This window comes from Salmo trutta, unplaced genomic scaffold (assembly GCF_901001165.1).
Source record: "Salmo trutta unplaced genomic scaffold, fSalTru1.1, whole genome shotgun sequence".
NCBI classification, from domain to species: domain Eukaryota; kingdom Metazoa; phylum Chordata; class Actinopteri; order Salmoniformes; family Salmonidae; genus Salmo; species Salmo trutta.
Genome location: NW_021823104.1, coordinates 2,575,000 through 2,590,060, shown reverse-complemented (window position 1 = coordinate 2,590,060; position 15,061 = coordinate 2,575,000). Strand labels below are relative to the sequence as shown.

The 15,061-nt window shown below is 42.8% G+C and overlaps 1 protein-coding gene across 2 annotated transcripts in view; it reads right to left on the bottom strand.

The window, feature by feature from the left end:
* Positions 1 to 5,606: 5,606 nt before the first annotated feature.
* The window catches only part of pdia2 (protein disulfide isomerase family A, member 2), a 15,734-nt gene continuing 6,279 nt past the window's right edge, over positions 5,607 to 15,061 (bottom strand). The window contains exons 7-12 of one of the 2 annotated variants that reach the window (XM_029747709.1): positions 10,406 to 10,597; positions 8,051 to 8,094; positions 7,864 to 7,940; positions 6,368 to 6,549; positions 6,000 to 6,131; positions 5,607 to 5,750 (exon numbers count right to left, since the gene is read on the bottom strand). In XM_029747709.1, coding sequence (XP_029603569.1) covers positions 5,694 to 5,750; positions 6,000 to 6,131; positions 6,368 to 6,549; positions 7,864 to 7,940; positions 8,051 to 8,094; positions 10,406 to 10,597 — 684 coding nt within the window. In that variant the 3' untranslated portion in view covers positions 5,607 to 5,693. Of the gene's footprint in view, positions 5,751 to 5,978; positions 6,132 to 6,367; positions 6,550 to 7,863; positions 7,941 to 8,050; positions 8,095 to 10,405; positions 10,598 to 15,061 lie in introns of both variants that reach the window. The other variant, XM_029747708.1, reaches the window with a different exon arrangement.

Genomic DNA, 15,061 nt, shown 5'->3' with positions numbered 1-15,061 from the left:
TGGTCCCAGGAGGGGATGGAGGGTGGGTTGGGGTGGTCCCAGGAGGGGATGGGGTGGTCCCAGGAGGGGTTGGGGTGGTCCCAGGAGGGGTTGATGTGGCTCAGGTGAGTGATTGTACATGTGGTTAATTATAATTGTTTTTACCTGCAATACCTGGTTTACATAATATACTTATATATATTTTTTGACAGTATTATGTCTCTAGCTGTTTAGCCATTCCTGCTGCTATTTGTTCTGATATATTTTAACAATATTGTGTCTCTAGCTGTTTAGCCATTCCTGATGCTATTTGTTCTGATATATTTTAACAGTATTGTGTCTCTAGCTGTTTAGCCATTCCTGATGCTATTTGTTCTGATATATTTTAACAGTATTGTGTCTCTAGCTGTATAACCATTCCTGCTGCTATTTGTTCTGATATATATTTTAACAGTATTGTGTTTCTAGCTGTATAACCATTCCTGCTGCTATTTGTTCTGATATATTTTAACAGTATTGTGTCTCTAGCTGTTTAGCCATTCCTGCTGCTATTTGTTCTGATATATTTTAACAGTATTGTGTCTCTAGCTGTTTAGCCATTCCTGCTGCTATTTGTTCTTGTCTGTGTTTCTTTAAAATAAGTAAAAAGTTGATCACAAAAAAGGAGAAGTGCACAGTTTCAACTGAAAATCAAAGGGAAGGGAAATCAGGTCACATGCTTCCACTGTGGCAAGGAGGGACATCAGACACCATGTTGGTGTGAGGACATGGATTGATCAATGGAAGGGAAATCAGGTCACATGCTTCCACTGTGGCAAGGTGGGACATCAGACTTCTACATGTTGGTGTGAGGACATGGATTGATCAATGGAAGGGAAATCAGGTCACATGCTTCCACTGTGGCAAGGAGGGACATCAGACTTCTACATGTTGGTGTGAGGACATGGATTGATCAATGGAAGGGAAATCAGGTCACATGCTTCCACTGTGGCAAGGAGGGACATCAGACTTCTACATGTTGGTGTGAGGACATGGATTGATCAATGGAAGGGAAATCAAGTCACATGCTTCCACTGCGGCAAGGAGGGACATCAGACTTCTACATGTTGGTGTGAGGACATGGATTGATCAATGGAAGGGAAATCAAGTCACATGCTTCCACTGCGGCAAGGAGGGACATCAGACTTCTACATGTTGGTGTGAGGACATGGATTGATCAATGGAAGGGAAATCAAGTCACATGCTTCCACTGTGGCAAGGTGGGACATCAGACACCATGTTGGTGTGAGGACATGGATTGATCAAAGGAAGGGAAATCAGGTCACATGCTTCCACTGCGGCAAGGAGGGAAATCAGACTTCTACATGTTGGTGTGAGGACATGGATTGATCAATGGAAGGGAAATCAAGTCACATGCTTCCACTGTGGCAAGGAGGGACATCAGACTTCTACATGTTGGTGTAAGGACATGGATTGATCAAAGGAAGGGAAATCAAGTCACATGCTTCCACTGCGGCAAGGAGGGACATCAGACTTCTACATGTTGGTGTAAGGACATGGATTGATCAATGGAAGGGAAATCAAGTCACATGCTTCCACTGCGGCAAGGAGGGACATCAGACACCATGTTGGTGTGAGGACATGGATCAGCCTCTGTTAAAAAGGACCACATCGAACAAGTCTCCAGAAACAAAAAGACAACAGAGAAAGCATCATACTGAAAACAAGAAACAGACATTCCAAGGAAAGACAGATAGACATGTTCACACTGTTGAGTAAGAGAACACTGAGGTGAGTGACTCATCAGACCAGGAAGTCACACTGAAAATACAGACTTTTTCCTGGCGGGCTGCACGGCTACTATGTCTCCCGGTATGGAGATTGACACAGGGGCAGCTGTATCTCTTGTGTCAGAAAAAAGACACTGAAACACTTTCCACTTTGACCAGTGCACCTCGTGTTAAAGACTTACACAGGTGAATCTGTCACCTTGAGAGACATCACTGAAGTCACAGTTCAGGTAAACAGACCAACTGAAAAGCTGCTATGTTGTGAAGGGAGACTATCCATCACTACTGGGATGTTCATAGTTGGAGAAAATCACACTGGACTGGCCATCAGGGAATACAATGACACATGGAGACACAGACCTACCTGCCATCTTAAAGAAACAGATGGATTAAATGGACAGCAGGGTAGTATGAACGACATCACAGGGAAGCTTGGCATTAAGCCAGACAGCAAACCAAAGGTTCTGAAAGCAGGACCTGTAGCTTCTGCTATCAGACCAAAAGTCTAGGCTGACTTGGAGGTTTAGTCAAGAACAAAGTACTGGAGCCGGTCAGCATGAGTGAATGCATGAGCAACACCCATCTACCAGTCCTTATCACTAGAACCACCTGGTATATCAGCCTATCAGAACACCCATCTACCAGTCCTTATCACTAGAACCACCTGGTCTATCAGAACACCCATCTACCAGTCATTAATTAACACTAGAACCACCTGGTCTATCAGCCTATCAGAACACCCATCTACCAGTCCTTAACACTAGAACCACCTGGTCTATCAGCCTATCAGAACACCCATCTACCAGTCCTTAAATGTAATTTTAGCTTCCAAATGAGAGAATTGGGTTTTCATAAGGAAAGTGCCCTGCTTGATCAGTGGCCCACCCCTGTGAAGAGACAGGGGTTATAAACGATGAAACACATCCTTCCCCCTCTCCACTATATAAGCCTTTGACAAAAAGATAACATCATGTTCCACTACGTGAGGTCTGCAGCCTCTGCGTTATAAGTACACACATGTCAAGTACAGAACTAAACCAACCTCGGCGTGAGCTTTGGTGGCGAATGGTATGAACTTTGAGAAGCTACAGAGCTCCCAGGGTATATGAATATAAAGACATGAGACAAACATGACTGATCAGAAGCTACATAGCCCCCAGGGTATATGAATATAAAGAGACAAACATGACTGATCAGAAGCTACATAGCCCCCAGGGTATATGAATATAAAGAGACAAACATGACTGATCAGAAGCTACATAGCCCCCAGGGTATATGAATATAAAGAGACTTACTCTCCGTCATGTTGAAATAGGTTCTCCTGTCTTACTTTCTGTCATGTTGAGATGGGTTAGTTCTTCTTGAGAGAACTAAACCAAAATTAGTCGAAAGGCTAAGGGATTCTCTTCCTGAGAAGAAGCTGACAGCCTTCAAACAGAGCAAAAAAAGTGGTCCCAAACAATATGTCAAAATGAATAAAAAAATGATACAGCTGTCTTTAATAAGATCAAACTGAACTAACCGCTATCTTGAAATGTTGAAAAAGTGTTTTTAAATAGGCATCCTATCATTTGAAAATTAGTTGAAAGGCTAAGTGATCCTCCTCCTGACAAGAAGTTGACAGCCTTCAAACATAGTGCAAAAAAAGTGGGCGTGAACATAGAACATTTTTGGGTCAAAAAAAAGAATATACAGCTGTCTTTAATAAGATCAAACTGAACTAACTGCTATCTTGAAATGTTGAAAAAGTGTTTTTAAATAGCTCAGTCTTATCACTCAATATGAGTCAAAATCTGTCACTTCCAGGAGTGCTCATTTTGTCAAAAATGAAAAAATGAAAAAAATAACAACTCACAGCTGTGTTAATAGACCCAACTCAAACATCTGCTATCTTGAAATAGCAGGCGGAGACAGCGAGAGCAGGCGGAGACAGCGAGAGCAGAACGGCGATATTACGAGGGGTTATACCCATCAAGGCCAGCAGGCGGAGACAGCGAGAGAGGAACGGCGATATTACGAGGGGTTATACCCATCAAGGCCAGCAGGCGGAGACAGCGAGAGAGGAACGGCGATATTACGAGGGGTTATACCCATCAAGGCCAGCAGGCGGAGACAGCGAGAGAGGAACGGCGATATTACGAGGGGTTATACCATCAAGGCCAGCAGGCGGAGACAGCGAGAGAGGAACGGCGATATTACGAGGGGTTATACCATCAAGGCCAGCAGGCGGAGACAGCGAGAGAGGAACGGCGATATTACGAGGGGTTATACCATCAAGGCCAGCAGGCGGAGACAGCGAGAGAGGAACGGCGATATTACGAGGGGTTATACCATCAAGGCCAGCAGGCGGAGACAGCGAGAGCAGAACGGCGATATTACGAGGGGTTATACCATCAAGGCCAGCAGGCGGAGACAGCGAGAGCAGAACGGCGATATTACGAGGGGTTATACCCATCAAGGCCAGCAGGCGGAGACAGCGAGAGCAGGCAGAGACAATACGAGGGGTTATACCATCAAGGCCAGCAGGCGGAGACAGCGAGAGCAGAACGGCGATATTACGAGGGGTTATACCCATCAAGGCCAGCAGGCGGAGACAGCGAGAGAGGAACGGTGATATTACGAGGGGTTATACCATCAAGGCCAGCAGGCGGAGACAGCGAGAGAGGAACGGCGATATTACGAGGGGTTATACCATCAAGGCCAGCAGGCGGAGACAGCGAGAGAGGAACGGCGACAATACGAGGGACTAGGTGGATTTTGATAATTAGCTGGTATCGTCGTAATTCTGCTCTGCGTTATTTGGTGTTCTACGTTGCACACGGAGGATATTTTTGTAGAATTATTGCATGCAGAGTCTCAATTTGGTGTTTGTCCCATTTTGTCAATTATTGGTTGGTGAGCGGACCCCAGACCTCACAACCATGAAGGGCAATAAGTAATTTTTGCCAGATCCTTGTGGGTATGTTGAATTTTACGTTCCTTTTGATGGCGCAGAAAGCCCTTCTTGCCTCGTCTCTCAGATCGTTCACAGCTTTGTGGAAGTTACCTGTGGCGCTGATGTTTAGGACGAGGTCTGTATAGTTCTCTGTGTGCTCTAGGGCAACGGTTTCTAGATGGAATTTGTTGTCCTGGGAACTGGACCTTTTTTGGAACACTATTATTTTTTGTCACACTGAGATTTACTGTCCCTATCTGTGTCTCTGTCTGTGTCTCTGTCTCTCTGTCTCTCTCTCTATCTGTGTCTCTGTCTCTATCTCTGTCTCTATCTCTGTGTGTGTCTCTATCTCTGTCTCTATCTCTGTCTCTGTCTATCTGTGTCTCTATCTCTGTCTCTATCTCTGTGTGTCTCTATCTCTGTGTGTCTCTATCTCTATCTCTATCTCTGTGTGTCTCTCTATCTGTGTCTCTATATGTGTCTCTGTCTCTGTGTGTGTGTCTCTATCTCTGTCTCTATCTGTGTCTCTATATTTGTCTCTGTCTCTGTGTGTGTGTCTCTATCTCTGTCTCTATCTCTATCTGTGTCTCTATATGTGTCTCTGTGCCTCTATCTCTGTGTCTCTGTCTCTGTCTCTATCTGTGTCTCTGTCTCTCTCTCTGTGTCTCTCTCTCTATCTCGCTCTGTGTCTCTGTTCTCTCTCTCTATCTGTGTCTCTTTCTGTGTCTGTGCCTCTATCTCTGTGTGTCTCTCTCTCTATCTTGCTCTGTGTCTCTGTCTCTGTCTCTATCTCTGTGTGCATCTCAACAGTCTAAAGTTGTTTCCTCTCCTTGTTGTCTATCCTTGTTTCCTCTCCTTGTCTCCTCGTCTCCTCTCCTCTATAAAGACTCGCCACTCCAGACTTCAGAATCAAATCACTTTTATTATTAAACCGAAAGAGAAACCATAGAAACCAATAAACTCCTCTTGATTGGTTCGATCCTCTGACTTTACAGCTCGTCTTTAGACGTCTCATTGGCTGGGGGTGGCGATGACTCATCGGTGACCTGTCAGAAGGAAGGAGAGAGGGGATTGGTCAAGAGAGCTCTGGAGTGGGAGGGGTTTGCATTATTAAGAGTGAGAGGGGGATTGGTCAGAAGAGTTTAGAGTGGGAGGGGTTTGTATAATTAGTCGGGTAAGTTCAACTTCACCTCCTCTTCATCGTCCTTCACCTCCTCTTCATCGTCCTTCACCTCCTCTTCATCGTCCTTCACCTCCTCTTCATCGTCCTTCACCTCCTCTTCATCGTCCTTCACCTCCTCTTCATCGTCCTTCACATCCTCTTCATCACCATCATCCTTCTCCTCTTCCGCCTTCGGAAGCTGTCCTCCATTGTCCAGGAACATAGCAAACGTCTCCAAGTCTCTGGTCCCGCTGTATTCTACCACCTACACACACACACACACACACACACACACACACACACACACACACACACACACACACACACACGGTGTAGTTTGTGATAGAGGTGTGACAGTGTAGTCTTTCTATCCTTCCGATAGATTGTGTGTGACTTCCTCCAGGGTCAGAGGTTAGGGGTTAAAGGTTAAGGTTAGGGTCAGAGGTTAAGGTTAGGGTCAGAGGTTAAGGTTAGGGTCAGAGGTTAGGGGTTAAAGGTTACCTTGCTGTCTTCTCCAGCAGGGTAGTATCGTAGCGTAGGGAAGCCAGATACCGACACTCCCTCCACCTCATTGGTCGTGGCATCCATCTTGGCAATGATGATGTCATCCCGGTCAGCGTACTTCTCTGCCAGCTTCTCCCAGACTGGAGCCAGTTCCTTACAGTGACCACACCATGGGGCATCTACACACACACACACACACACACACACACACACACACACACACACACACACACACACTAGCTTTAGCTAACGTTAGCTAGCTAGCTCAACTTACACTTAGCTAGCTAACGTTAGCTAGTTAGCTCAACTAACACTTAGCTAGCTAACGTTAGCTAGCTAGCTCAACTAACACTTAGCTAACTAAAGTTAGCTAAGCTAGCTCAACTAACACTTAGCTAGCTAACGTTAGCTAGCTAGCTCAACTAACACTTAGCTAGCTAACGTTAGCTAGCTAGCTCAACTAATACTTAGCTAGCTAACGTTAGCTAGCTAGCTCAACTTAAACTTAGCTAGCTAACGTTAGCTAGTTAGCTCAACTAACACTTACCTAGCTAACGTTAGCTAGTTAGCTCAACTAACACTTAGCTAGCTAACGTTAGCTAGCTAGCTCAACTTACACTTAGCTAGCTACTAGCGACAGGAAACTGTCTAAGTAGAGAAAACACCAAGCTGGTGTCTTAACAAGGCGTTGGGTCACCACGACCAGCCGAACACCTCGTCTTAACAAGGTCACCACGACCAGCCAAACACCTCGTCTTAACAAGGCGTTGGGTCACCACGACCAGCCAAACACCTCGTCTTAACAAGGCGTTGGGTCACCACGACCAGCCGAACACCTCGTCTTAACAAGGTCACCACGACCAGCCAAACACCTCGTCTTAACAAGGCGTTGGGTCACCACGACCAGCCAAACACCTCGTCTTAACAAGGCGTTGGGTCACCACGACCAGCCAAACACCTCGTCTTAACAAGGCGTTGGGTCACCACGACCAGCCGAACACCTCGGCGTAGATTCTAGAAGTGTCTGGAAACTCTGTCGGAGAGGGATGCGACGCCATTCTTCCACCAGAAATAGTTTTTTGGTTAATGTTGGAAAGGCGCCCTTCCGGAATCTCCCGTAAAGTGTTTAACTAGGTTGAGCTCTGGTGACTTGAGACGGCCATGGCATATGGTTTACATCATTCAGTGACCACTCGTACCCTGTGGATAGGGGGCGTTGTCATCCTATGGGAGCAGAGCCATGGTGGCCCAAAAATAACGGCCCGCCCAGCATTCTTATACGTGACCCTAAGCATGATGGTATGTTAATTGCTTAATTAACTCAGGAACCACACCTGTGTGGAAGCACCTGCTTTCAATATATTTTGTATCCATCATTTACTCTCGTGTTTTCCTTTATTTTAGCAGTTACCTGCAGTACAGAGAGGATGAATTACGCCACGCCTTGAAAATCCAACTGCTGACGATTGATACGGGAGGAAGAGTTGACTTACAGAACTCTACGAAGACGTTCTTGTCGTTGTCGAGAGCGACAGCCTCAAAGTTCTTCCCGACCAGAACTTTAACGGGTCCTTTATCCCAGTCCTCTGGTACCTCCTCGCTCAGCAGGTGAGACTGTAATCACAACACACTGTTATACTCTAACCTCTACACTCTAACCCCTGACCTTTAACCCCTTACCCTTTATCCCAGTCCTCTGGTACCTCCTCGCTCAGCAGGTGAGACTGTAATCACAACACACTGTTATACTCTAACCTCTACACTCTAACCTCTAACCTCTAGCCCCTGACCTCTAACTTCTAACCTCTAACCCCTGACCTCTAGCCCCTGACCTCTAACCCCTGACCTCTAACCCCTGACCTCTAAACCCCTGACCTCTAGCCACTAACCTCTAACCCCTGATCTCTAACCCCTGACCTCTAACCCCTGACCTCTAACCCCTGACCCGTGACCTCTAACCTCTAAGCCCTGACCTCTAACCTTTAACCTCTAACCCCTAACCTCTAACCCCTGACCTTTAACCCCTTACCTTTTATCCCAGTCCTCTGGTACATCCTCACTGAGAAAGTGAGCCTGGAACCATACCAACCAGTTAGACCCTAATCCTGACCTCTAACCTTTAACCCCTGTGTGGCTGAAGGGGTGTGAACTGTGATTGGCTGGCTATAGTGGTGGGAGTGATGTGATTGGCTGGCTATAGTGGTGGGAGTGATGTGATTGGCTGGCTATAGTGGTGGGAGTGATGTGATTGGCTGGCTATAGTAGTAGGAGTGATGTGATTGGCTAAGTCTAGTAGTAGGAGTGATGTGATTGGCTAAGTCTAGTAGTAGGAGTGATGTGATTGGCTAAGTCTAGTAGTAGGAGTGATGTGATTGGCTAAGTGTAGTAGTAGGAGCGATGTGATTGGCTAAGTCTAGTAGTAGGAGCGATGTGATTGGCTAGCTCTAGTTGTAGGAGTGATGTGATTGGCTAGCTCTAGTAGTAGGAGTGACGTGATTGGCTAGCGCTAGTAGTAGGAGTGATGTCATTGGCTAGCGCTAGTAGTAGTAGTGATGTCATTGGCTAGCGCTAGTAGTAGGAGAGATTTGATTGGCTAATTCTAGTAGTAGGAGTGATATGATTGGCTACGTCTAGTAGTAGGAGTGATGTGATTGGCTAAGTCTAGTAGTAGGAGTGATGTGATTGGCTAAGTCTAGTAGTAGGAGTGATGTGATTGGCTAGCGCTAGTAGTAGGAGTGATGTGATTGGCTACGTCTCGTAGTAGGAGTGATGTGATTGGCTACGTCTAGTAGTAGGAGTGATGTGATTGGCTACCTCTAGTAGTAGGAGTGATGTGATTGGCTAGCTCTAGTTGTAGGAGTGATGTGATTGGCTAGCGCTAGTTGCAGGAGTGATGTGATTGGCTAAGTCTAGTAGCAGGAGTGATGTGATTGGCTAGCTCTAGTAGCAGGAGTGATGTGATTGGCTAGCTCTAGTAGTAGGAGTGATGTGATTGGCTAAGTCTAGTAGTAGGAGTGATGTGATTGGCTAAGTGTAGTAGTAGGAGCGATGTGATTGGCTAAGTCTAGTAGTAGGAGTGATATGATTGGCTACGTCTAGTAGTAGGAGTGATGTGATTGGCTAAGTCTAGTAGTAGGAGTGATGTGATTGGCTAAGTCTAGTAGTAGGAGTGATGTGATTGGCTAGCGCTAGTAGTAGGAGTGATGTGATTGGCTGCGTCTCGTAGTAGGAGTGATGTGATTGGCTACGTCTAGTAGTAGGAGTGATGTGATTGGCTACCTCTAGTAGTAGGAGTGATGTGATTGGCTAGCTCTAGTTGTAGGAGTGATGTGATTGGCTAGCGCTAGTTGCAGGAGTGATGTGATTGGCTAAGTCTAGTAGCAGGAGTGATGTGATTGGCTAGCTCTAGTAGTAGGAGTGATGTGATTGGCTAGCTCTAGTAGTAGGAGTGATGTGATTGGCTAAGTCTAGTAGTAGGAGTGATGTGATTGGCTAAGTCTAGTTGTAGGAGTGATGTGATTGGCTAGCGCTAGTAGTAGGAGTGATGTGATTGGCTAGCGCTAGTAGTAGGAGTGATGTGATTGGCTACGTCTATTAGTAGGAGTGATGTGATTGGCTAGCTCTAGTAGTAGGAGTGATGTGATTGGCTAAGTCTAGTAGTAGGAGTGATTTGATTGGCTATGTCTAGTAGTAGGAGTGATGTGATTGGCTATGTCTAGTAGTAGGAGTAATGTGATTGGCTAAGTCTAGTAGTAGGAGTGATGTGATTGGCTAAGTCTAGTAGTAGGAGTGATGTGACTGGCTGAGTCTAGTAGTAGGAGTGATGTGATTGGCTAAGTCTAGTAGTAGGAGTTATGTGATTGGCTAAGTCTAGTAGTAGGAGTGATGTGATTGGCTAGCTCTAGTAGTAGGAGTGATGTGATTGGATAGCTCTAGTAGTAGGAGTGATGTGATTGGCTAAGTCTAGTAGTAGGAGTGATGTGATTGGCTAAGTCTAGTAGTAGGAGTGATGTGATTGGTCGGGTGGTTGTATACCTTCACGGTTCCGTCCAGAACTCCCTGACAGAACGTTTGGAGCGTGGCGGCCGTTATCTGTCCAATCAGAGCGAACTTCTTGGTGGTGTCGGTGTTGATGATGCGTACAGCGGGGGCGTCGCCCTCGGAAAGACCGAAGTACTTCAGGACATGACTGACTGGTCCCGTTACGTCTATAATGATGAACAATACCTACACACACACACACACACACACACCACACCACACCACACCACACACACCACACACACACACACACCACACACCACACACCACACACACACACCACACACACCACACACACACACACACACACACACACACACACACACACACACACACACTTGTCAATGCCCATACCAAGGAAAACCTTGAAAAACTATGACAATCTGCTGCTGAACAATGTACTGTATATAGTAGTGTGTAGTAGTAGTATACTGTATATAGTAGTAGTAGTATACTGTATAGAGTAGTGTGTAGTAGTAGTATACTGTATAGAGTAGTGTGTAGTGGTAGTATACTGTATATAGTAGTAGTAGTATACTGTATATAGTAGTAGTAGTATACTGTATAGAGTAGAGTGTAGTAGTAGTAGTATACTGTATATAGTAGTAGTAGTATACTGTATATAGTAGTGTGTAGTGGTAGCATACTGTATATAGTAGTAGTAGTATACTGTATATAGAGAAGTGTGTAGTAGTATACTGTATATAGTAGTAGTAGTATACTGTATATAGTAGTGTGTAGTAGTATACTGTATATAGTAGTGTGTAGTGGTAGCATACTGTATATAGTAGTAGTAGTATACTGTATATAGTAGTGTGTAGTAGTAGTATACTGTATATGGTAGTGGTAGTATACTGTATATAGTAGTGTGTAGTAGTATACTGTATATAGTAGTAGTAGTATACTGTATATAGTAGTAGTAGTATACTGTATATAGTAGTGTGTTGTAGTAGTATACTGTATATAGTAGTGTGTAGTAGTAGTATACTGTATATAGTAGTAGTAGTATACTGTATATAGTAGTGTGTAGTAGTATACTGTATATAGTAGTGTGTAGTAGTATACTGTATAGAGTAGTGTGTAGTGGTAGTATACTGTATATAGTAGTGTGTAGTAGTAGTGTACTGTATATAGTAGTAGTAGTATACTGTATATAGTAGTAGTAGTATACTGTATATAGTAGTAGTAGTATACTGTATAGAGTAGTGTGTAGTAGTAGTATACTGTATAGAGTAGTGTGTAGTGGTAGTATACTGTATATAGTAGTAGTAGTATACTGTATATAGTAGTAGTAGTATACTGTATAGAGTAGTGTGTAGTAGTAGTAGTATACTGTATAGAGTAGTGTGTAGTAGTAGTAGTATACTGTATATAGTAGTAGTAGTATACTGTATAGAGTAGAGTGTAGTAGTAGTAGTATACTGTATATAGTAGTAGTAGTATACTGTATATAGTAGTGTGTAGTAGTAGTAGTATACTGTATATAGTAGTAGTAGTATACTGTATATAGTAGTGTGTAGTGGTAGCATACTGTATATAGTAGTAGTAGTATACTGTATATAGTAGTGTGTAGTAGTAGTATACTGTATATGGTAGTGGTAGTATACTGTATATAGTAGTGTGTAGTAGTATACTGTATATAGTAGTAGTAGTATACTGTATATAGTAGTAGTAGTATACTGTATATAGTCGTGTGTTGTAGTAGTATACTGTATATAGTAGTGTGTAGTAGTAGTATACTGTATATAGTAGTAGTAGTATAATGTATATAGTAGTGTGTAGTAGTAGTGCACTGTATATAGTAGTAGTAGTATACTGTATATAGTAGTAGTAGTATACTGTATATAGTAGTGTGTAGTAGTAGTATACTGTATATAGTAGTGTGTAGTAGTAGTATACTGTATATGGTAGTGGTAGTATACTGTATATAGTAGTGTGTAGTAGTATACTGTATATAGTAGTAGTAGTATACTGTATATAGTAGTAGTAGTATACTGTATATAGTCGTGTGTTGTAGTAGTATACTGTATATAGTAGTGTGTAGTAGTAGTATACTGTATATAGTAGTGGTAGTATACTGTATATAGTAGTGTGTAGTAGTAGTGTACTGTATATAGTAGTAGTAGTATACTGTATATAGTAGTAGTAGTATACTGTATATAGTAGTGTGTAGTAGTAGTATACTGTATATAGTAGTAGTAGTATACTGTATATAGTAGTAGTAGTATACTGTATATAGTAGTGTGTAGTAGTAGTATACTGTATATAGTAGTAGTAGTATACTGTGTATAGTAGTAGTAGTATACTGTATATAGTAGTGTGTAGTAGTATACTGTATATAGTAGTAGTGGTATACTGTATATAGTAGTAGTAGTATACTGTATAGAGTAGTGTGTAGTGGTAGTATACTGTATATAGTAGTGTGTAGTAGTATACTGTATATAGTAGTAGTAGTATACTGTATATAGTAGTAGTAGTATACTGTATATAGTAGTAGTAGTATACTGTATATAGTAGTAGTAGTATACTGTATATAGTAGTGTGTAGTAGTAGTATACTGTATATAGTAGTGTGTAGTGGTAGCATACTGTATATAGTAGTAGTAGTATACTGTATATAGTAGTAGTAGTATACTTTATATAGTAGTGTGTAGTAGTAGTATACTGTATATAGTAGTGTGTAGTGGTAGCATACTGTATATAGTAGTAGTAGTATACTGTATATAGTAGTGTGTAGTAGTAGTATACTGTATATAGTAGTGTGTAGTAGTAGTATACTGTATATAGAAGTGTGTAGTAGTATACTGTATATAGTAGTAGTAGTATACTGTATATAGTAGTGTGTAGTGTAGTATACTGTATATAGTAGTAGTAGTATACTGTATAGAGTAGTGTGTAGTAGTAGTATACTGTATATAGTAGTGTGTAGTAGTATACTGTATATAGTAGTGTGTAGTAGTAGTATACTGTATATAGTAGTGTGTAGTAGTATACTGTATATAGTAGTAGTAGTATACTGTATAGAGTAGTGTGTAGTAGTAGTATACTGTATATAGTAGTGTGTAGTAGTAGTATACTGTATATAGTAGTAGTAGTATACTGTATATAGTAGTAGTAGTATACTGTATAGAGTAGTGTGTAGTGGTAGTATACTGTATATAGTAGTGTGTAGTAGTATACTGTATATAGTAGTAGTAGTATACTGTATATAGTAGTGTGTAGTAGTAGTATACTGTATATAGTATTGTCAAGTAGTATACTGTATATAGTAGTAGTAGTAGTATACTGTATATAGTAGTAGTAGTAGTATACTGTATATAGTAGTGTGTAGTAGTATACTGTATATAGTAGTAGTAGTATACTGTATATAGTAGTGTGTAGTAGTAGTAGTATACTGTATATAGTAGTGTGTAGTAGTATACTGTATATAGTAGTGTGTAGTAGTAGTATACTGTATATAGTAGTGTGTAGTAGTATACTGTATATAGTAGTGTGTAGTAGTAGTATACTGTATATAGTAGTGTGAAGTAGTAGTAGTATACTGTATATAGAGAAGTGTGTAGTAGTATACTGTATATAGTAGTGTGTAGTGGTAGTATACTGTATATAGTAGTGTGTAGTAGTAGTATACTGTATATAGTAGTGTGTTGTAGTAGTATACATTTTTAAATATATTTTTCTTAAACCTCAACTTCAACATAGTCTCCTGCAATCCACCTCACCCAATGTGGTATGGATCTGCTATTTTCTTTACTTCAGAACCGGAACCCCTAAAAGAAGCAAGCCAGCTAACTAGCTACTAGCTAATAGTCAGCTAGCCACTGCTAGCAGTCATCAGTTAACCTTTAGCCCAGACAACTCTCGCCAGTCTGCACAGCGCGACTCAAACCAGAGCAAATCGGAAAAAAAATATTTTTCTCCATATCTCCGGATTCCTACAGCAAGCGCTGAACCTCTTCACCTGGATCATCGCAGCTAGCTAGCTGCTATCCGATTGACTTCTCCTGGCTAACGTCTCTGTCCCGAAGCAAGAACCAATTAGCCTGGAGCTAGCCTTTGCTAGGCCCATCTCCCGGCTACCCGAAGAGGTCCATCAGCCACTCCTTGATCTATAATACTTATTTTGCCAATTGGCCTGGACCCCCGCCGACCCATCACGACTGGACTACCGACGTAATTCGCCCGAGGTTTTTTTTATCAACTGGCTCCTCCGTCGCGACATCCCCTGAATGCCCATCTGCTAGCCTGCTAGCTGCGGCCCACTAGCTGTCTAGAGCATATCAGACTGTTAGCTTAAGAGAACCATCGGACAAATTCTTTGGCCACTAAACCTATTTTACCAATTGGCCTGGACCCTTTTACCACACGGAGCCCTGCTGATCCACGACGACTGGTCTGCCGACGTAACAGCACGAAGGGGGGTACAACTTACTTCTTCCATCGCAACGTCCCTCAAAGGCCCTTCTGCTAGCTTGCTACCCCCGGCCCGCTAGCTGTCTGAATCGCCGTGTCTCCGGCCCGCCAAGCCACTCACTGGACACCTATTATCACCCGACTACGTATGCCTCTCCCTAATGTCAATATGCCTTGTCCATCGCTGTTTTGGTTAGGAATTATTGCCTTATTTCATTGTAGAGCCTCTAGCCCTGCT